General features: G+C 40.2%; 1 protein-coding gene and 1 pseudogene across 1 annotated transcript; one reads left to right on the top strand and one right to left on the bottom strand.

Annotated features, from left to right (window-relative positions):
• The window catches only part of LOC146578140 (uncharacterized), a 105,561-nt pseudogene that overhangs the window by 2,838 nt on the left and 78,966 nt on the right, over positions 1-23,757 (bottom strand).
• LOC146578145 (myelin-oligodendrocyte glycoprotein-like) lies at positions 4,560-11,429 on the top strand. Its single transcript, XM_085268611.1, has 5 exons — positions 4,560-4,683; positions 5,538-5,885; positions 9,411-9,773; positions 9,870-10,166; positions 10,531-11,429. The coding sequence occupies exons 1-4, from the start codon at positions 4,647-4,649 to the stop codon at positions 9,941-9,943; spliced, it is 822 nt and encodes a 273-aa protein (XP_085124737.1). The 5' UTR covers positions 4,560-4,646; the 3' UTR covers positions 9,944-10,166; positions 10,531-11,429.

Genomic DNA, 23,757 nt, shown 5'->3' with positions numbered 1-23,757 from the left:
AAGGAACCTTTTAAAAAAATAAGCGCGTCCATGCTCACAGGTGTACACACGGGTGATCACACACACAAACTACACCCTTTTTCAGCACATCTTATGTGCTGCACAATAATGTTTAATATTTAGTATTTACTGTCATATTCACATATATCATTGTGATGTTGTTTATTCTATTACTCTTGTTCTCTTCTGCTTGTTTTCCTTTTTCTTTCTCAACAGGTGATCCAGGTGATCGATATATGCATTTTCTTTTTCTTTTTCTTTTTTTCCTGCCCGTTCTGTTGGTTTTTGTTTTTTGCCCTTCTCCCCCGTCCCTCTTCTCAGCTGTTTCTCTTTCCCTCTTTCTTTCTCCCCTTCTTTCCCCCAGTCAAGTCTGTCCCGTATTCAGCAAGTGAAAATAAAATAAACAATAAAAGGTGAATCAAATGGACCATTATGGCAAGGCTGGGATGGTCAGTTTGGTAAAGTAAATCCGTTGGGCATCTTTCTTTGCCTTTAGACAACAATTCTGATGCAAAAGAGCCAAACGGGACAGGCAAAAAAAAAAAAAGTTTCCCCTGCAAGTTCACATGAAAGGGGCGGGGTTTATACATGTTTATACAAGTCCTCAACTTGTTGCACTGACATTCCTGTAACAATGCAACGCACAGTTTGCATGTCATTTAGGGGGTTTTAGTCAAATGTATTTCCCCAGCAGAGAAGTCACTTGGATGAGTGACGAAATGTTTCTCCCACAAAACACAACGTCCAGATGAACAGAATCAACTTTTGGAGATTCACAGCATATGTTACCATGGCGATTTTCCCTGTTAAAAAATGAACCACCTTCATAGCACAGAAAACCCAGGATTAACCCTGAAGCTACCTACATAACCAAAATCTGGAAGGATACCTGCTAAGCGTCAGTGTTATGGGTAATGTAGGAGGGACTCACCTGACATGAAATAAAATAACAGACCTCCAGAAACAACGAGAACCAGAATAATTGGGAGCGCTATGCCCCAGGATGGAAACCGCTCTATGTAGAAAACAATAAAAGAGCCTAATGTTAAAACATAATAATAATGATATCACAAGTATGGCTTACATATACAGAACCTTTGATACTGTCACATCATGAAGGAGACGTGGAAATCACTTTGTTACACAAATCAAAGTCAAATCAATTCTTTTGATGGAATATTGTGTGATCAATAGACTGATCAGTTTCTGTGGTGGGGGCAGCGTCATGGGCATCAGCAAAAGGTTGCTCATACTCATGCTGCCCCGACATGATTGGGAATGTCATAGGCACCGATCGGTTTTCTATCGCCTATTTCCTGGGAGTAAGGGCGCCCTCCGTTTGCGAGGCGCGCCTGCTGCTTGCGGCACGGGGAGGAGAAGAGGGCGGGGCAGTGGCTGGCTGGAGCGGCATCTAATAACCAACTCGCAAAATAAAAACAAACCAACAAACACGAAAACACCAGACATCATGATACAGACTTATAATTTGCACTGATGTTTTCGAAATTCTATACGCGAAAGGTGAGCGCGAGAGCCCTCGGTGCGCCTGCTCGCTGCTGAAGTCAAAGTAAACTTTATTGTCATTTCCGCTACAAACAGTCCAGCATATAGAGAGACGAGACGACGAGGCTCCAGTTACAGCAGTGCAAGTAAACAAACAATATATATAAGAAGAGTAAGAAAATAAATCTACACTTTAGGACTCGGGGTAAAGGATCAATAACAATTTAAAATGTATAATTTACAGTTTGATGATTTAAAGTCTCACAAACAACCCGTCGAAAGGGGAGGAGAGTCCTGCTGCTTCCAAACAGAGCACATTTCATTCATAATGTTGTAAATCCAAGACCATCATGTATTCATGATTTGAATCCTGGGTTGTGTGAAATCAGAGAAATTAGACAAAGTGAATCTGTGAACTAAGGTGTAGGTCTATTAGGTCATGTTGTGGTGATCCTCGAGTTTGGGGATTTGTGTTCATACTGGAGTGCAAAATGAAAACCAAGCTGTACAAGAAAAGTTCAAAGCCATCAGGTGCTCAGTTTAGAAAAAAGAGAAAAGAAGAGGAGGAGAAATGAGCAAAAGATGCAGGTAAGCAGATGTGTCATTGGATCATGGCAGCTCATCCTGAACCAATCAGAATCAGAATACTTTATTAATCCCTAAGGAAATTATGTGAGTTACAGTTGCTCCAAGAAGAAATGGTAAAAATACTAACAGTAACAGACTAAACTCCAAACAATACATTATGTTACAGATTTTACACATTTAAGAAATATCATTAATATATACAGATCACTCAATTATAAATATCAAGGATTAACAGAGTAGAAAAGAGCGTGTGTAAAAAGGGTGTAACTATTGCAGTGTTTACAGTGTGTTAGATGGATGAGTTGTACAGGGAGATGACCACAGGCAGAAAAGATTTCCTGTGTCGTTCTGTGCTGCTTTTTGGTCTCTCACTGAACGTGCTCCTGTGAATAGCTAGTACATCATGGAGTGGGTGGGAGGTGTTATCCATGATTGTCCTCATCTTGGAAAACATCTGCCTCTCAGACACCACCCTAACGGAGTCCAGCTCCATCCCCACAACATTACTGGCCTTGTGATCAGTTTAGGTCTGTTGCTATATGTGGCCTTCAACCTGCTGCTCCTGCATGCAACAGCATAGAGGATAGCACTTTCCTGGCCATCGGCTGGGTGTCCTGCCATCATGGAAGGCCTCCTGAACCGCATGGCCACTGCAGTTTTCTACATGGCATCTCTCCTCACAGCATCTCTCCTCACCTGTTAGCCTCCTGACAGCTCTGTCTTGGACTATGGGGCTGTTGAGCTCCAGGTCAGCCCCCTGAGTTACTGTTGTGCTGTCAACCATTGAGTCAGCCCTGAATTGCTTGCTTTCCCCTAAACTATGTGTGAACTGCTTCTGGGCCTTCAGGGCCTTTGTAGACGCTCTGTTTGGACTCTTGTTCCCTGATTTTGGCTCCTTGGTTTTTGTTTGTTTCTGCGTATTGGGCCCTCCAATCCCTCCTGCCACTCACAGTGCATGACACATAACCTGAGTAAAAAACCCCCACAAATATTCAGAACTATTTATCACCCAAATGATTAAAAAAAACAAACAGACAATTTTAACTAAAAAACAAACACATTTTCCCTGATGAGATACTTTGTTTAGCAGTCCTCTGAGAAGGGGTTAAGTGTGGGAAAGCGTTCAAGAGGTACTTTACAACAGGAAAGTGTGTTTTCTCATTAGCAGAAACGCCCCCCAAAAAACAAAAAACAGATGTCCAACATCTGTACAACGGTCAACCATCCACCCAGGTCCTTGATGGTGTGCCAGCTTATACTATAACTCAGATTATGGATGCCAGGTGCTGGGGTATGGGTTACTAATATTTGGTGGACTTAGAAGGGTAAAGTCCAGAAAAACGTTCTTGGAGGGAGAATTTTGCCATGGATACCCTGAAAATTTGGTAGTTTGCGGAAGGTGTTTACACTGTGAACAGCAAAAAGAGTGAAACGGAGTGAAATTCACTGTTTTTGTCGTGGTCCTGGGTCATGCGACCCAGTGGTTCTGAGTTTCATGTTATTTTGTTATTTCATCGGTATTGCAGTTTCTTTTCAGTTATCTAGTTATTCGGTCATGCCTAGTTTGCAGTTTAGTTCATGGTTTATCAGGTTCCCCTTGTGTCATGTCTACGTCGCCATGTTTCCTGTTTTATTTTGAAAGAGTACAGTATGTTCTTTGTTCATTGTAATCAGTTTTACTTCCCCTGTCCTGTCATTAGGTAGTGTCAGCTGTGCTCCCATGTGTGACCCCTTCTCTTATTTGCATTTAGTCAGTGTGTTTCTGTTCAGTGAGTGTTGGGTCGTCTGTTGTCACCTCCCATGTTATGTTAGTGTGTTTAATGATGGTGTGCAGGACATGTTCAAGTTTTGGGTTTATCCCTTCAGTTTTCCTCATGCTCCTGCTCACCATCATGTCCAGATCGGTATCTATGTCATCACAGTTTTGTTAGAGTCCCAGTAAACATAGTTTAGTTTCGCCCAGTTTAGGTTTAGTGTTAGTTCTTGTCATGTGTTGCTTTGTGTTATTGTGTGTCCCAGTGTTGTATCGGCCACAATAAAATGTTCGGTTTTAGTTCTTTAAAGTTCTGGCATCCTCTGTGTCCTGCTTCTGGGTCCAGTTACAAAACAAATCGGCCCAGCCCCGCCGTGACAGTTTTCTCTTGGAAGAGTTCTGCATTTGGGTCTGATTCCTACCTACACCATGACATTAACACCGGTTTCCATGTCCAGATAGATTTCACATACCGTTAAACTTCACATATTTCCTTGAGATATATATATATATATACACATATAATGATGCAGTGCCACACACATTCATATTTGAGTGTTATTGTTTTCAGAGAGACTGCTTTTTATTTCCTCATTGCTGTGCACTAAGGCCTGTTGTTTTATAACAGATTTGAAGGTAAAACTTGGAGTCAATGCTGTTGAACCTGTTTTCTGGAACAGAGTCTTGAAGAAACCAAAAGCAAACTCGCATTTATGTGTCAACATTTGGAGATAAATGTCTCACTGATTCTGATCCATCCGTGTTGGTTAATTCTGCCAGTTGGATTTTTGTTTACAGGGGGATGAAGATGCTGCTGGTGTTGCTGCTCCTCATCAACAGTAAGATACACACTTTAAATACTGTTTAAATGCCGATTGTGTGTAAAACTTATGGAGCTGTATTACAAACAAGTAACTTGAATAGTGAGGAAAGAAGCTTTGTTTGTAAAAATATGAAAGACTGTAGTCAAAGGTTGTGCTTTTCCATCATTGAGACGCTGAACAACATCTTAAAATAGTTTTACACTAAATCCCTTTGTCTGTACGGTGGTTCAGTCCTCGTCTTACAAACAGGCGTTCATCGCAGTCACCGTACAAGTCTGTAGGTACTGAGAGCCAAGGATGAACATTTCTGACATACCTCTGCAGGAGTGCCAACTACTCACTGTGTGTGTGTGTGCATGTGTATACATGGTGTAGACTTGTTTAAACTGATTCTACTACGGTGGTTATCCTCAGGCGGAAGGAGTGGCTGAGCAGCCTGCAGTTTATTCATATTGACTGTGATGTACAAGAAGGTACAGTGTTGTGTGTAACAGGAACAGGAAAACATCACAGTATAAAAGATGAAGATAAAGGCTGAACTGACAGCTGTTCCACTGCTGTCACATTAAGGACCTGCATCAGAATAATTTTTGTAATGTTGCTTTACTGGAACAGCAGTTATTAAACTTGTCACAAGATGGCGCTCCAACATATTCACAGGCACATTAAGTGGTGAAGGAAACACTTGTATGTACAATAAATGTATCTACAACATCTGTGTCAAACCAGCTTACTATTGTGTTGTCAAGAGTCAACGTTTCAATATTCAAACACATGTCTTGGGTTTCTTAAATTAATTTCTCACCTGAGGTATCTGAGACAAACCCACAGCATGCGGTTAATTTCTATGTCTGTTTATGTGTCTTCAGTTTCCCAGCATGCCCTGGCTGTGGTGGTGGAGGTGAATGAGGGGGAAAGATCTGTCCTGCTGCCCTGTCAGTACTCAGGTATTACACCCGAGGACCCCACAATGATGTGGACTCGCAATGATCTTGATCCCAACTCTGTCCACCTACAGCGAGAAGGAAGAGATGACCTTAGAGGACAAAACCAGCGTTACAGCAGGCGCACATCGATGAGGCGTGATGCTCTGCACACTTTAGACTTCAGCCTTACTCTGAGAAAACCACAACTGACCGACAGCGGCAACTACACCTGCTCCATCAGTTTTGGAAGAGAAGAGCTGACACTGACAGTTATACAGCTACAGGTCAAAGGTCAGCAAGAAATGCCAACACCTGCTCTTTATACAGCTCAGGAGTCAGTACTGTGGACAGATCAGACGTTAAACAGGTTAGATTGATTTGGTTAAAAGTTGCCATTGTTGTGTTTAAATTTGTCTTAAACACAACAATGACATGCAGTTTTCTTAAACTGCATGTTTAGATATTTTTCTGTTACTACCATACATGTACGATGGTGGAGGAGGTTTAGCTATTAGTGTTTAACTGCAGGCACATTCCATATAAGATTGTGGTTTCCTTATTTGATAAGGAATGTTTACTTCCTGCCATTTATAGGCTCACCTGCACTGGTATATGAGAGACCGTTAAAGGGGTTAAACCGTATACAGGAGGGGTGAGATGACTCGGATGCTCGGATGAGCATGCACACACACACACACAGTCCCTTTAACCTTTATGACACACCATATGGGTTTTACAATGGGGTTGTGTGTTGACTGAATAAAGGCTGCAAGAGGACGCTGGTTCTTTGGCGTTGTGTGGGATCAGGTGAGATCCCAGACAACTGATCCGACCGGCTTCCCTTGCAAGTTAAAACCCATCAATCTCTGGTTGTCTTGCTTCGTTCATGGGGATAAGTCTCTGACTCAGTGAGGCCTGTGAGCGCAGACCTAACAAAGAGTGTTTTGGCAATTCTGTTATAAACAAAGACCAACATTTTAGATCTAAGCTCCATGGAAGCCACAACTAAGGTACGATTTTAGCTTGAATAAAGCGATATTGATTCATTAAATCCTGAATTGATTTTTAAATATAAATGTATTTTGCCAGGAACATCTGAATCTCAGGTTAAAGCTCACAAAACTATTTTAACAACCACCAGACAGCTAAAACACCAAATGACAGCAGGTACATTGATTCCACACAAACACCTAAACACAAAGCACAGACCATTTCACTCGACGGCACATACACAGACACGCCATCAGGACTAAAAGGGGAGATCTCACTGATTCTGAAGCTGCAGGTTTTGTCACTCTCTGACCAAAATTTACTGAACCAGCAGCAAAAGTAGATCAAAACTAAGCTTCACATTTGATAAACATCGTCTTTAATTCCCTCTTACTTTTGCCGTTTTACTTCCACCACAATAGAATCACACTTCCTGGATGGCTCTCTCTGTCAGTCACTTAATATGTTGATTCATGGTTTTCTTTCATTTTTGTTCTACTGCAAAATATTATAAGGTAATATAAAAAGCTAGGCTAGAAAAAGGTTTTTCTGTGTTTTATTTTCACTTACTTTGACAAAAAGGCATCTGCTGTGATGCTCACACCTCTGATGAAGTCTCACAAGTGTCAGCTTTTTTTATATCTATATATCTATATCTATATATATAGATATAGATATATATAGATATAAAAATATGGAAATGTACTGATAAATGATCAGAATTATAAGATTTCTCACTGTCTAAGTCAAAATTGAACTGATCGAGACCTTATGAATCAGAATCTAAACGATTATAGAAATCGACACCCATCCCTAGCCACAACAGCAGAATGGACTGATTTTTATATAACGCTTTTCTACTCTCCCGGAGTACTCAAAGCGCTCTATACAACATGCCTCATTCACCCATTCATACAAGCACTTCTAAACTCAAGTGCAAACTAAACTACATTCACACACTTTCATACTCCGATGAATGCATCGGAGGGCAACTCTGGGTTAGTATCTTGCCCAAGGATGTTTGGGATGCAGACTGGGGAAGCCAAGGATCAAACCACCAACCTTCCGATCAGTAGCTGATCTGCTCTACCACCTGAGCCACAGCCACCCCCCCCCCCCCCCGAGGATACATAAATACATAATATTTTATATTTTCTGATGACCGTATTTAGTTGTCAAAACTGTGTAACACTCTTCAGAAATGTTGAGGTTTTTCACCACTTGCTGAAGCCTTTTCTAGTAAATACTGGCTCCCAGTGAAACTCAAGAATTCATTTAGTAAAGACAAGCTAACAAGTGCTGAGTTCTTTGGTACACTGTATTTAACCAGCTTTTGTTAAAACTTGTCTGGAATGTGGGATGCTTCCAAACAGCAGGTTACGGTTACACTGGGTCTGCTTGAGGATGTCCTGCTGTCATCAGCAATGTTAGCTTCCTTGGTGGGTGGAAGTCCCTTTGATTCCGTTGACTATAATATTTTATTTGATGCTTAAGATGCTGGCTGGTATCTCTGGTTCAGCACAGTAGGAGGAAGGTTCCTCCTACTCGTCTAGAAAGACTTTTTGTCTCAGGGTAATACAAACCCTCCTCTGACACTGCTGCTCTAATCTGTGGGGTAGTGCAAGGCTCAATTCTGGGTCCATTATTTTAATTTGATATCCTTTATTTAGCTGATGTCATTAAATGATATCAATTCTATGCTGATGACACCCAACTGTGTCTGTCTTTTAAGCCTCGACAGCTGGATAGACTATCCTCCACAGTCCACTCTGTGTCCCTGATAACTGCTCTCTACTAATAAACTTTTTTTTTTATATTCACACAAGACTCAGACTATGACTACAGCTTCTCCATAAATGCCTTTAAGAATCAGTCAAAGGATTTCTGTCCAGTGTTTGTAATCTTTCTGTATTTGATTCTTGACTTATATGTAAAATCTCTTTGACGTTCCTTTAAAAGAACATTTCTAAATTGTTATAGTCTCCTGTACGTAAATGCATAAAAGTATTCATGCATTTGTGTCATTGTGGTGGATTACTGTAATGTCTAGTTTACAAGCTTAGAAAAAAAAGCTTTATTTATATGTCTAAGTGATACAAAATGCTGCAGCCAGGCTCCCAATGCATTGTAGTAAGCAACCTTGAAGCGCTTTTTATTTATCTGCTTTACAGTTGATTTTATAATTAGATATAAAATTCTCATCCAGTGGAGCCCCGCCTTACGAAGACCCCATTTAACGAAGAATTCAAGTTAAGAAGGCTCTTAATGGCAGTATTTCTGCCCATGGTACGGCAAAATGCCCGCATAACGAAATCCGCTGGCAGAGACCAGAATTCCCACAATGCCTTCCGAATCATGTGATAACCCCTTGGCTTTTGTACTTGCGTTTTGCTGTTCCATATGAAAGACGTATCGTTGTTGCAGTGCGCTATTTCGTGTGCTTCTCATATGCAATTAGCCTACCGTTCATTCATAATGGGGCCGAAAAAACGTTGTGCAAGTGATTCGAGTGAAAAGAAGAAGCGTAAGGTGCTCTCGATGGAAACAAAGAGAGAAATTATTGACAAATATGAGCAAGGTCTGCCTCCACCAAGAACTTTGTCTTCAGCCAGCATCGCCTCACTCAAAAGGCGATGGAAAAAGGTGCTCCGACTTAACGAAAATTTTGACTTACGAAAGACACTCTGGAACGAATTTATTTCGTAAGTCGAGGTTCCACTGTACTTACATATAGACCACTAGATGGGCTAGATCAATTTAGTGCTTTGTATGTACATCTGCCTTGCTCTGTGGACTTTTTCTTTTCAGTAACAATTTCTTTTACAGGCTTTTGTTCCCTTATTCCAACGTTTTTTTGCGATATCCTGCTGTCATATCCTGCTGAAGGCTTAGAGTCCGTCATCCTGCCCTGCAAAACAAAATCTTACCTACCTAAGGACACCACAGTGGAGTGGACTCGCTCTGACCCAGAACTCATGATGGTTCATGTGTATGCAAACGAAGGCGACCAACTTAATGACCAGGACGGCCTTTACAGAGACCGAACAACAGTGAATGAAGACCTGCTGAGAACTGGAGACCTCAGTCTGACCCTGAAAAAACCCACAAAGAGAGACAGTGGAGGATACATCTGCACCATCTACAGGGACAAAGACATCCTGAGACAGAAAGTAGAGCTGCAGGTCAAAGGTCAGAGATGTAGATAAAGGTCAGTGGTGCTGTAGATGTTGTCATAATATTATTATGATGTTTTAATATTATGGTCTATTATTGTTTTCTACACAGAGCCATTCCCATCTTGGGCCATAGCTCTCCCAATTATCCTGGTTGTTCTTGGGGTTTCTGGAGATCTTTTATGAAATAAAAGACCCCCAGAGTTACAAACAGCTGATACAGAGAGCTGAAGAGAAACTTCCAGGTTTGTTCCAGAAGTCAGAAAACCTCCTTCAGACTCAGTCATTGATCAGTGAAACAGCTCCACAACATGACTTTACTAAACAGTGTGTGTGTACACCTGCACCGTCCACAGCAGGGAGGGAAAGATCCTGATGAAGAAACAAGTGCTGCTCTTTGTCAGTGGAGGTGAGTGCTGTAGATACAGGGCAGAGGTCAGAGGTCACTGTAAAAGCTCAGAGATGAACTGTGAGTGTCCACATCATCCATGAGGCTTTCATGAGTTTCTCATAATGTTTGTTTAGCATGTGGCTAGCATACTGCTAAAGCTCAGTCAGTCCCACATATATGTGTACGCTGTTAGCGCTCACGTCTCAGTCACAATCACTACATGCATGTTTTTTTATGAAAACTTTCTGATATTCCACATAAACACACGTGGAAATATCACAAGTCTGAGTCGATGAAACAAGGAGTGGAATTGGAGGTAATGTTACCATCAGTGTTGATGTTGCTGTCTGTATCACTTACACGTGCTTCACTGTCTTCTCAGTCCCCCAGAAGGAGGTGGATGCAGGAAAGGACTTTGTACAGCTGTCCTGTAAAACCACACTTGATTTACCTCATGATGCTGAAGTGGAGAGACGCTAACAGGAAGGTCCACATGTATCAGGATGGCTGTGATCAGCCAGATAGACAGGATCAGGATTACAGAGGCCGAACAGAGATGAATAAAGACCTGCTGAAATCTGGAGACCTCAGTCTGACCCTGAAACACCCCACAGAGAGAGACACACAAGTCTACACCTGCACCGTCTACAGCAAAGAGGGAAACATCGTGTTTAAGAAAGCAGTGGGCAATCTGAGAGTCAAAGGTCAGAGAGGATTTTATTGGTTCACACACTGTGTTCTCTCTGTGTTAGACCTACACTATCTTATACAGGCTGCATGCTTTAGCCTAACGACAGCTGGGATAGACTCAACTATGACCCTGCACTGAAGAAGAAAAATACTGGGGCACCACTATCAGTGATGGAAAATAGAAACGGAAAGTGTTATCTCACAGGATGAACCATTAATTGATTTATAATCAAATCATCCATAATGAGAAATCACGCTCCTGTTAGTGATCCTCCATCTGGATGGATGAGAACAACCTTCTGAACAATCTAGCAGGAGATGGCCCATATCTATGGGACTGATTTGTGCTAATAACGCCCATTGTATGGACTGATAACAGCCGAAGCGGGTGAATAAAGTCACCCAGTAGCTAGCTGTGCCATTACCCAGCATACATCACTCCCTCCATAAATGCAATAAACGATACAAAGGTAATAGCCTATAATTAATTTATCTGCTGTATCTGCTGTTTCTCAGGTAGTTGCTTACATTGTATAATTTATTGTGTTCTGTATACGTCACTACAATGTGATTTTGGAAATATATAAATATACGGACAACAGGCTCTTCCGCGGCAATCTCTTGTCGTCAATAAACAACGTTTAGGGAGCTCTATAGTATTCAATGAGATGACCCTGCACGTCAATTCTCGACGCGAGGGGGGTACCCTGCGTGTCTATAAATGAAGCAGAGGGAGTCTGACCATGCGTCACACGTTTGACGAGTTGGGAGTGAGAACGTGTTGGGTAAGAAAACAGACAGGGAATACTAACAGGCAAAACAAAACAAGTTAAACTGGCAAAGAAAAAGAACCACAACTAATTTGACTCATACAATCTGGAAGTTGTGTTCTCCCTATATTAAAGCTGCTGTACAGAATCTGCAAAACAAACTGGGCTGTCATATGGGCTCAAAATGTGGTCATAAATATTTTGTACTTGTAAAAAAGATTTGTATGTGTAAAAAAGATTTGTGTGTGGACTTAGCCCAAAAAAACCCCTGCAAGATGTATGAATTTTGACCCTATTTTTCTTCCTTTAAGCTGATTGGTCAATGTCATGTCAATCACAAATTAAACAATCCAATCAGAGAACAGATGGGTTTGGCTGTCGGAGGGGCACTTTTTTGAACTGCAGGTCCTTGAAGGGTAATCTCTATATAAATATCCGATAGCAGTTAGGTCCCCTTACTTTCAGCAGCTGTTGAAAGCAGGGGCGGAGCGTGGGGGTGGCTTACTGGGCTTAAGCCCGGGTTGTTTTGTCAGAAGCCCGGGGTCTTTTGGAGTGTAATTTTTCATAGTTAGATGCCTGGCTGACAACTGTATAAAACAAAAAGTACACACAATATTCGAAGCACATAGTGCACACTGTGGGAATTTACGACTGTGCGTGAATCCCCCCTGATATTGGTATGATCCGAGCTCAGGCACTAAGCGACTGAGCGAGGGGGTGGGGCAGCTGCTGCCAGCAGTGAGTGCGCTGTTGGAGAAACGGAGCCAGCCATACTAAGGAGAGCTTAAGTTTGACCAGGTACCAAAGAAAATCATTCATACCGTACAAATAATGTAAATATGACGGTGCATCACGAAAGATTGATATCAAACTGATCACTTGACCAATATTACGTTACTCGCTCTTCAAGTGAATCAACAAATGGCGAAATGAAAAGCCGAACAAATGCTATTTTATTTTAGAGTCTTAGCTTACGTGTGTTTATTTCATATTTTCAGTTCTTACCCTCCCCGACTAAATCGGTTTCAGTTATGTACTGAAATATAAGAATGGACATTAGAGGCTTCTTTCAAAGAAAAAACTCAGGTAAATGTTATTTTATATATCCCACATGCATACTACCCTTTAGGGCCAAGCCCCGGGTGTTTCAAATGTCTGGCTCCGCCTCTGGTTGAAAGGATAAAGTTGTGGTATGTCAGTGGTTAGAAATACCATTATTACTTTAGGATTAGTTTAACACAATGTCAGGGCTGACCTGGGACCATTGCTGTGAGTCACAGTGCGCAGCATAAAAGTCCTTTCACATCGGACGCAGGATGTGCTGCTAATGCTAACTGCTAACTAAAAGCAAAGCAAAGGATCCAGAATTTGTTGCTGGCTGCTGGGCTCTGTGGGTTTTTGCAGCAGCTCTACCTGTACTAGATGCACCTGCTCCTTGTCTTTTCTATCTCTGACTTTATGTCCTCTACAAGAGTTTGTTTTTTTTGCTAGTTCTTCAAATGTTCAATAAAAACATGTATGCTAATTCATAACGAAGAAAGCTTTGTAATGAAGACTGTCATTTCGAAAACACTGCCCCCCCCCCCCCTGCGTCCGCAGCGCTGTTGAAAAGGCTGTGGAAGTCCCTGTATTAAACACATAGACCTGTGACACAAAAATCACCAAACTCGGACGACCACAGACTGTTTTCCTTCGTGGTGATGAAGGAAAACGCTGGGTTGGCATGTAAAAGGGCATTTATTCCCTTCAAAGACCTGCAGTTCAAAAAAAGCACCCCTCCGACAGCCAAACCCATCTGTTCTCTGATTGGATTGTTACATTTGTGATTGACATGACATTCACCAATCAGATGAAAGGAAGAAAAATAGGGTCAAAATTCGTAGTTGTAACTTGCAGGGGTTGTTTGGCTAAGTCCACACACAAATCTTTTTTACACACACACAAATCTTTTTTACGCATACAAATCTTTTTTACACACACACAAATTTTTTTTACACGTACAAATCTTTTTTACAAGTACCAAAACCGATTTACAAGTACAAAATATTTATGACCACATTTTGAGCCCATACTGTCAGCCCTGGCACTGCATTACCATATTGAGCTTCAGTCAGAGGAAGTCACGGTTGCCAAAAATGTTTTGAAGCTCAAGAGTGAGGCTGGTGTCATCCCAGATATGTTAACATTGTACAATCTTCTGGATAATCAGATCTTCTCCACACTGAAAACTGCTATTCAGGTTGCCCTAATAAACCCAGTTAGCAGCTGTAGCTGTGAGAGGTCTTTTAGTGTCTTGAGTCAGCTCCATACCTGGCTGAGAAGGACCATGGGTCAAAGCAGACTCCAGCACCTGGCTGTGATGTCAGTTGAGAAAGAGATGCTTGAGAGAGTTGACCACCCAAAAGTGATTGACAGATTTACCAACCTCAAGGTGCGGCGACATAGGATAAAAGAAAAGAAAAAATCTGCAGGGCCATAGAAGTATCTGCAGTAAACATCTTTTCATACATTGTATACATTGTACCAGAGGCCAAGGTGTCTCAGTTTTTCTAATTTTTTAATAATATTTTGTACATTTCAAGAACTCTTCTATTTTTGGAGTGTATTTTTATGTATCTGTATTGTATTATACAGACACTTTAAAAGCGAATCTCTGTCCAAAAAATGCACTCAGTTTACTTTTTACTCACTATGAGCATCATTCATCATTCTCCTCCAGTAATTAAGGTTAGGATATGTATTGTTTTATTCCAATCCATTCTTCTTTAGCAGCATTTAAATAACCTTTATCAGATTTGATGGTTTTGTTACAGACTTTAAAAAAAGTGTTTTGCTTTTCTTTCACAAATGTGGGGATTCAATTGTGTTAAAATGTACAAAACATGGATGTCATGTTTTGTGACGAGGACCCAGGCACAGAGAGACTTGATGAATTTAAGAATCTTATGATTTAATAAAGAAATTTGCAGACTTGCACAGAGATGGTAAAATTATTATGACTGAAAATGGAGATGAAGACAACAGACGACGAGGAACAGAGGGAACTCGGGACAACTGGAGACATTTAAGGATGCAGGGATTGACAGAGACAGGGAAGAAGTCTCATTGTGGCGAGTAAAGTTTATCTTGCCTGGATGGGCAGCTCTCTGGGTGCTCAGCACCCCCAAAGCTCTGATCCTAGAATCGCCCCTGGCGTCCAGTGCTACATAGACTGCCGGGATTATTACAGTACTTAGCTCTGTAGGCAACACTAGTGCTGTTGTTACACCAACCTTTGTGCACGTAGATGTAGAGTCCCCCTCCTCTGTTCGGTTTCACTTCCCGTAAACAGAAAGTAAACTTTGTGCGTGGGCGTGTTTGGAGCTGCAGGTGTGTCCAGGTGTGGGTTCGTTGGATCAGCAGAGGATTTAACGGGACTTTGTGTCGGTTTGAGTTGTTTTTAAAGGAGGATGAAGACGCTGGTGGTGTTCCTGCTCCTCGTGAACGGTAAGAAAGTCTCTGTTTAACCTGCAGCAGCTCCACAGACAGTCCTCTGTGCTGCACTCAGGTGAAGCTCGCGCCTCTGCCGTGAGTGTTGGAAATACAGATTTAATGATGAGGCTTTAATAGTAAAAGTATGAGGGAAGGTTAGAAACAGACCAGACTAACAGACTGTGGACTTTGTAGCCACAGATTCCCGTATGGCAGAGCTAGTTAGCCATGCTAAAGTAGCCTCGTGTCTGCGCTGCTTCCAGTGTTCTGGAAAAACGTCCTACTTTGTCAAAACATTTTTTTTTTTTTTGCTATATTGCTCAACCGAGGATGTAACATAATCAGATTAATGACGGTGCCTTGTATGTTATACTGTTGTTTGTAAATAAAGTTTAAAAAAAATATATATATATATATAAAAAAATATATACTAAAAAAAAACTTTGTCAAAACATCCTGCCGTAGCGTAAATCTATCGTCACGTCTATCAATTGACGGAAGATTGGACTCCCCCCCCCGATCTCTTGGTTCTGACCTGGAACGAGAAATCACTCCAAGACGAACGCTTATTCAATTAGACAATTTTATTCACCATGTACATGGGAGATGTGTATAGCATAAAAGCCTCCTGCAGATCCGGTGTTGTGCCAAAAAGTGATTGTCTGCCAGAAACTGATTGCCGTCCGCGGGAGCGCGCGCAGCTGCTTAAAGCTGCAGCGCCCGGATTACTTGCGTTGCCAGCTACTTCCGTGCAACTGATATAACGTGGGGGGAAAAACCCAAACACATTTATGCCTTTGTTATTAGGCAAAGGTATGCATTTATGGAGCTTTAACGTTTCTTGTAACCGAATTATGACGCTATCAGAAGGTTGCTTTCAGTGTGTAGCGCAGTCACGAATGACTACACGCATCACGATGGAATAATTAATGCCTACAGGTTTAGTATGTCTACTCTCGTTGTTCATATTTGTTATAAGACTGTCGAATAGTAGTTAAAACAATAAAGACCTATTGTGACAGTATCACCATGACTCTTTCTTGTTTGTGCAGAATAACGACTGAGAACATGGCATTTTAGCGCTACCAAAAAGTGATTGTGGCCTATAACTTGTCACTGAAACAATATTTCTGCTTCAAACTTGTTGGATATATTCCAGAAGGGTTACATGTGATATATTGTATCCCAAAACCTCTCCAAGAACTGCTGAATAACTTGTACAGGAACAATAACACTGATAATATGCCATTTTCAGCCTGCCAAAAAGTGATTGTGGCCTATATCTTGTTAATGAAATACTATTTCTGCTTCAAACTTGCTGCATGTCATTCTGAAGGGTCCTATGTGACACATTATATCCCAAACAGTCCCTTAGAACTGCTGAATAACCATTAAGGGAACGATAAAACTGATAATATGCAATTTCCAACCTGCCAAAAAGTGATTGCCGCCTATATCTTGTCACTGAAACAATATTTCTGCTTCAAAATTGTTGGATATCCTCCAGAAGGGTTACATGTGATATATTATATCCCAAACAGTCTCCAAGAACTGCTGAATAACTTTTCAAATAACATTAATACGATAATATGTCATTTTTGACCTGCCAAAAAGTGATTGTGGACTATAACTTGTCACTGAAACAATATTTCTGCTTCAAACTTGGCGGATGTCATTTAGAAGGGTCATATGTCAAATATTACATCTCAAACAGTCCCTCAGAACTTCTAAATTACCATTAAGGGAACAATAAAACTGACAATATGCCATTTCAGCCTGCCAAAAAGTGATTGTGGCCTATATCTTGTCACTGAAACAATGTTTCTGCTTCAAACTTGGTGGATGTCATTCAGAAGGGTCCTATGTGACATATTATATATCAAACACTCTCCAAGAACTGCTGAAAAACTTTTAAAATAACATTAATACCGATAATATGTCATTTTCAACCTGCCAAAAAGTGATTGTGGCCTATATCTTGTCACTGAAATACTATTTCTGCTTCAAACTTGCTGCATGTCATTCTGAAGGGTCCTATGTGACACATTATATCCCAAACAGTCCCTTAGAACTGCTGAATAACCATTAAGGGAACGATAAAACTGATAATATGCAATTTCCAACCTGCCAAAAAAGTGATTGCCGCCTATATCTTGTCACTGAAACAATATTTCTGCTTCAAAATTGTTGGATATCCTCCAGAAGGGTTACATGTGACACATTATATCTCAAACAGTCTCTAAGGACTGTTGAATAACTATTAAAGGACCATTAATACCCGTAATATGCCATTTTCGACCTGCCAAAAAGTGATTGTGGACTATAACTTGTCACTGAGATACTATTTCTGCTTCAAACTTGGTGGATGTCATTCAGAAGGGTCATATGTCAAATATTACATCTCAAACAGTCCCTCAGAACTGCTAAATTACCATTAAGGGAACAATAAAACTGACAATATGCAATTTTCAACCTGCCAAAAAGTGATTGTGGCCTATATCTTGTCACTGAAACAATGTTTCTGCTTCAAACCTGTTGGGTATCATCCAAAAGGATGATATGTGGCACATCATATCCCAAACAGTCTCTAAGAAATGCTGAATAACTTTTAAAGGAACATTAACATTGATAATATGCCATTTTCAGCCTGCCAAAAAGTGATTGCCACCTATATCTTGTCACTGAAACAATGTTTCTGCTTCAAAATTTTTGGATATTATCCAGAAGGGTTACATGTGACATATTATATCCCAAACACTCTCCAAGAACTGCTGAATAACTTTTAAAGGAACATTAACATTGATAATATGCCATTTTCAGCCTGCCAAAAAGTGATTGCCGCCTATATCTTGTCACTGAAATACTATTTCTGCTTCAAACTTGCTGCATGTCATTCAGATGGGTCATATGTCAAATATTATATCTCAAAGAGTCCCTTAGAACTGCTGAATAACTTGTACAAGAACAATAACACTGATAATATGCAATATTCAAGCTGCCAAAAAGTGATTGTGGACTATAACTTGTCACTGAAACAATATTTCTGCTTCAAACTTGTTGGATATATTCCAGAAGGGTTACATGTGATATATTATATCTCAGCCCCGCAAGACCAAAAAAACCCCATTTGTTTGTGAAGCATGCTGGTCAGAGGGTCGCTGTCAATTTTTCAATGTTTTGGAAATGTTTCTTGTTTTGTATCGTTAGAATAGAATAGAATAGAATTCAACTTTATTGTCATTGCACATGCACAGGTACAGGGCAACGAAATGCAGTCTCCTATAATATTTATTGGTTGTTTATTTGTTTATTAATTCATTAATTTATGTTCGTGTTGCTGTGTGTGTTTCTGTGTTGTTCACAAGTTCAGCTTTGATTGCAATTTTTTTGTAGGATGATTCAATTATTTTGTGTTTCCTAACATGTTAGCATAGTTACTGTATGCAAAGAATTAATATATATGTTGTTCCATGGTTTACTGGTGTTGAGCTTCCGCTATACCCCCTGTTTCTGGTCTATTTGTTAGTTTATTTTAACTGGTGGTTTCTTCTTTAATTGGATGTAATTGTTATTTGTTTTTGGTTTTCATTTCAATTAATAAGTGCTGTATTGGAATGACATTTTTATTACCTGACATTTTGTTTTGTCTTTCCTATTACTTGGTGTTCCTAATGTGTTTAAGCAGATCTCCTCCCACCTGTTTCCATTTGGCCATTATCCTTTTTTTGTATTATTTTTGAATTACAATATTTTTGAAATTTGACGTTTTATGCACAGGTTGAAAATGACATATTATCGGTATTAATGTTCTTTTAAAAGTTATTCAGCAGCTCTTGGAGAGTGTTTGGGATATAATATATCACATGTAACCCTTCTGGAGGATATCCAACAATTTTGAAGCAGAAATATTGTTTCAGTGACAAGATATAGGCGGCAATCACTTTTTGGCAGGTTGGAAATTGCATATTATCAGTTTTATCGTTCCCTTAATGGTTATTCAGCAGTTCTAAGGGACTGTTTGGGATATAATGTGTCACATAGGACCCTTCAGAATGACATGCAGCAAGTTTGAAGCAGAAATAGTATTTCAGTGACAAGATATAGGCCACAATCACTTTTTGGCAGGTTGAAAATGACATATTATCGGTATTAATGTTATTTTAAAAGTTTTTCAGCAGTTCTTGGAGAGTGTTTGAGATGTAATATTTGACATATGACCCTTCTGAATGACATCCACCAAGTTTGAAGCAGAAATATTGTTTCAGTGACAAGTTATAGTCCACAATCACTTTTTGGCAGGCTGAAATGGCATATTATCGTATTAATGTTATTTGAAAAGTTATTCAGCAGTTCTTGGAGACTGTTTGGGATATAATATATCACATGTAACCCTTCTGGAGGATATCCAACAATTTTGAAGCAGAAATATTGTTTCAGTGACAAGATATAGGCGGCAATCACTTTTTGGCAGGTTGGAAATTGCATATTATCAGTTTTATCGTTCCCTTAATGGTTATTCAGCAGTTCTAAGGGACTGTTTGGGATATAATGTGTCACATAGGACCCTTCAGAATGACATGCAGCAAGTTTGAAGCAGAAATAGTATTTCATTAACAAGATATAGGCCACAATCACTTTTTGGCAGGCTGAAAATGGCATATTATCAGTGTTATTGTTCCTGTACAAGTTATTCAGCAGTTCTTGGAGAGGTTTTGGGATACAATATATCACATGTAACCCTTCTGGAATATATCCAACAAGTTTGAAGCAGAAATATTGTTTCAGTGACAAGTTATAGGCCACAATCACTTTTTGGTAGCGCTAAAATGCCATGTTCTCAGTCGTTATTCTGCACAAACAAGAAAGAGTCATGGTGATACTGTCACAATAGGTCTTTATTGTTTTAACTACTATTCGACAGTCTTATAACAAATATGAACAACGAGAGTAGACATACTAAACCTGTAGGCATTAATTATTCCATCGTGATGCGTGTAGTCATTCGTGACTGCGCTACACACTGAAAGCAACCTTCTGATAGCGTCATAATTCGGTTACAAGAAACGTTAAAGCTCCATAAATGCATACCTTTGCCTAATAACAAAGGCATAAATGTGTTTGGGTTTTTCCCCCCACGTTATATCAGTTGCACGGAAGTAGCTGGCAACGCAAGTAATCCGGGCGCTGCAGCTTTAAGCAGCTGCGCGCGCTCCCGCGGACGGCAATCAGTTTCTGGCAGACAATCACTTTTTGGCACAACACCGGCGGGCAGTCCCTGGATCCGTTACACTTATACTTTTTCAGAGTTCGTCATAACCCCCCCCATCATTACTGATGAGGAGGGGGGGGGGTTAACATATGGGGGTTATGTCTGTGAAGGTTCTCAGTCATCCAGGTCATCGTAGTCAAAGGAGCTTGCAACGAAAAGCGTCTGGACTTCTTTAAGTTGCTTGAAGACGTTTCACCTCTCATCCGAGAAGCTTCTTCAGTTCTAAGGTCAAATGGTGGAGAGTCCCAGATATAAACCTAGTGGGAGTTTCCCCCCACAGAGGGACAAAAGGACCCCCTGATGATCCTCTAATCGCCTGAGCCAAGGTGTGAAATTGGGTGTGGGTCCCAATCAGCCAGAGTTTCGGGTGAGCTCATTGTGAAACCTGGCCCCACCTTATCATGCGAATTCCTGAGATCAGATGGCCCAGGATGTGAGTGGGCGTTAAGGCGTCTGGGAAGGGAACTCAAAACTGGATTATAGATGGCAGAGAGTAATCCAGTTTTGAGATCCCTTCCCAGACGCCTTGGGCCATCTGATCTCAGGAATTCGCATGATAAGGTGGGACCAGGTTTCACAATTTTATATATATATATATATATATATATATATATATATATATATATATATATATATATATATATATATATATATATATATATATATATATATATGTATATGTATATACATATACATATACATATACATATATATATATATATATATATATATATATATGTATATATATATATATATATATATATGTATGATGTCATGACAAAAATGATTGACCAACAAAACATTTTTCTCCTTCATTTCTGTCAAACAATGCTGTAACGTGTCTCGCGGTTAGTATCATGGTTGCTAGGCAACCTGAACAGCACAACAAAGCGTATACCGTCCCATTTTACAAGCCTCTCACTTCTGCACTTCTCGTACTTATAGTACGCACCGTACGTAGTACGCGTAGTGCGCGTACTTCAAGCGTGCAGACTCTGAATTGGGACACAGCCACATCCACCCACTGGTGATGGCAGCTACATTGTAGCCACAGCCACCCTGGGGCGCACTGACAGAGGCGAGGCTGCTGGACACTGGCGCCACCGGGCCCTCTGACCACCACCAGTAGGCAACAGGTTAAGTGTCTTGCCCAAGGACACAACGACCGAGACTGTCCAAGCCGGGGCTCAAACTGGCAACCTTCCAATTACAAGGCGAACTCCCAACTCTTGAGCCACGATGGAAGGAAATGATCAGACATGCCCACTCTCTGTAAACCAGACAGCTAAACTGACCAACAGGTCAAGTGAAGACAACACAATAACAGCAAACAAAGTCATGCAACAGTGAATCAAGTTGGAACGCCAAACTGGCAACAAATGACCAACTGGTCAAAAAGAGATGTTCACTATGCCATCTTCATTTTCTATGCTTTGTTTCGGTGAGGGAAGTTCAAGCTTTTCTGGTCCTGGTGCTGAATTTAACTCTTGGTGGGAGGCACAACTTTTGTCAGCCATTTTTGGTGCATAATGAATAATAGAGGGTCAGATATCTTTGCTGGCACTGAGGGTTAACAGTATGACATGGGGGCATCTTCAGGTTTGTGCTGCTGTTCACTGGCTGACTGTGAGTTGGGCATTTGTCACTGTCACTGACATTTACAGGGTTGCTTCTTCTGTACGGCTTAATATGGTCAATGCTGTACTGATTTTTTAAAGTAGCTCCCTCGATGTTTTTTAATCTAACACATTTGCCAGAGATTTTATGAATAGTGTAGGGACCTGAAAAATCTGGATCTAGTCTTTCTATCTTCCTTCCACGTTTCCCCATGTTTGGGAGAAGAAGTTCATCTCCAACATTGTACAGAAGGGTTTTGTACGTCTTCCTTTTGTAATTTTTGTGACTTTGCTATATTTTCCTCTACAGTTTTTTTTTTTAAACTTTGTCTTGTGCGTCTCTTGTGGAAGATACACTGTAACTTGACTCCTCTGGGAGAATGATGGAGGACAGCTAAAATTTTCAAATTTTAATTAACAATTACAATCACAAAGGCAAATAAAGCATGTGAAACATGAACTGAAAAAACTATCAATAATAACTAATTTTTAAAACTAATTATACTACTATAAAGCTTTGAACTCATGTTGCCACAAAGATAGACTCCTATCATATTTTTTATTATTAACACTTGTTATTATAGTCACTTTTTACTCTTGATACACTTGCACAGGTGAACACATTATACTGAAAGGTGTGCTCGCCATTGATAACTTTGCATAAAGATACAAATATAAAGAAATAATAATTAGTCACTTACCTTATCTGTAAAATGTGTCTTGCATTTAGAAACTAAGCAGAAAAGATGCTGCAGCCAGTATCGATATGCACACTTTCTAATTAAGATTATATTTAATTCATGCACAATCAAGGATATGTTGCTTCTCTCCCATACATTAAACGGAATGGTGTGTATTTGGTTGTGGTGTGGACCTTAGACCTCAAAGAAAACAGTGTAGCATCCAGATAGACATTCCGTTGACTAATTTTTTGAGGGCTCTACATGTAGACAATAAAGCCCCCCCCCCCCCCAAAATATTGACAGTGTTTTAAAAGCTATTGAAATGTTACATGGCATCTTCGAAAACGTTAGAGCACTTTCGCAAATATGTGATGTCTTGCTAATCGAGCAGATATTTAAAGTTTACACAGCACCACTCTCGCATGAAAATATCTTAAAAGTTTATTTTGTGACCCAGAAAGAGTAATATTTCAAACTCCGCCCCTCTGTGTTCCTCCGCCACTGCCTCGTTTGAGTTTTGGACGAAATGCATTCTGGGATATTGCATTTTGTCATTTCGAGCTGATTGGAGACCAAAACCGCCAATCAGATTTTTTTTTTTGCATCCAAGTCTGTGATTGGTTGGTTTTGTGGCACAAATATAACGGTGTACAGAAAGAGTTGAACGCACACAGGCAGAAATGTTGAGCGTGCAAGCAACACATTGCGAGCGAGCGCAAATGCACAAACTGAGCGAGAGGGGCTGCTATTGTGTGTGTGTGTGTGTGTGTGGATAATAGCAAACACTGAAATACGTTTTTTGTACGTAGCAATGAATTTTGTTCACTCAAATTTAGCTTTTCTTCGCTCAAAATAAATTTCTCCTTAAAATGCAACACTTTGCAACACAAATTTTTTTTATATGCGCTCAATTTTTTTCTACGTGTGCTCAGAATAGAGGCACAAAAATAACGCATTAGTCCCATGGCTTCTTCTTTTGTTTTTATCACTTTTGTGGGGATCCAGAAATTCTTTTATTGCTGCCATATAACCTGCATTATTATAATTGCATTAATAACATTCTTTACAGTATTATTCCATTTATAATATTTTTACAGTATTAAGAAGAAC

This window comes from Mchenga conophoros, linkage group LG3 (assembly GCF_057382185.1).
Source record: "Mchenga conophoros isolate Kocher_MC1m ecotype Shallow Benthic linkage group LG3, M_conophoros_male_GT1.1, whole genome shotgun sequence".
NCBI classification, from domain to species: domain Eukaryota; kingdom Metazoa; phylum Chordata; class Actinopteri; order Cichliformes; family Cichlidae; genus Mchenga; species Mchenga conophoros.
The sequence above is the reverse complement of the archived record's forward strand: the minus strand, read 5'-3'. Positions and strand labels throughout refer to the sequence as shown.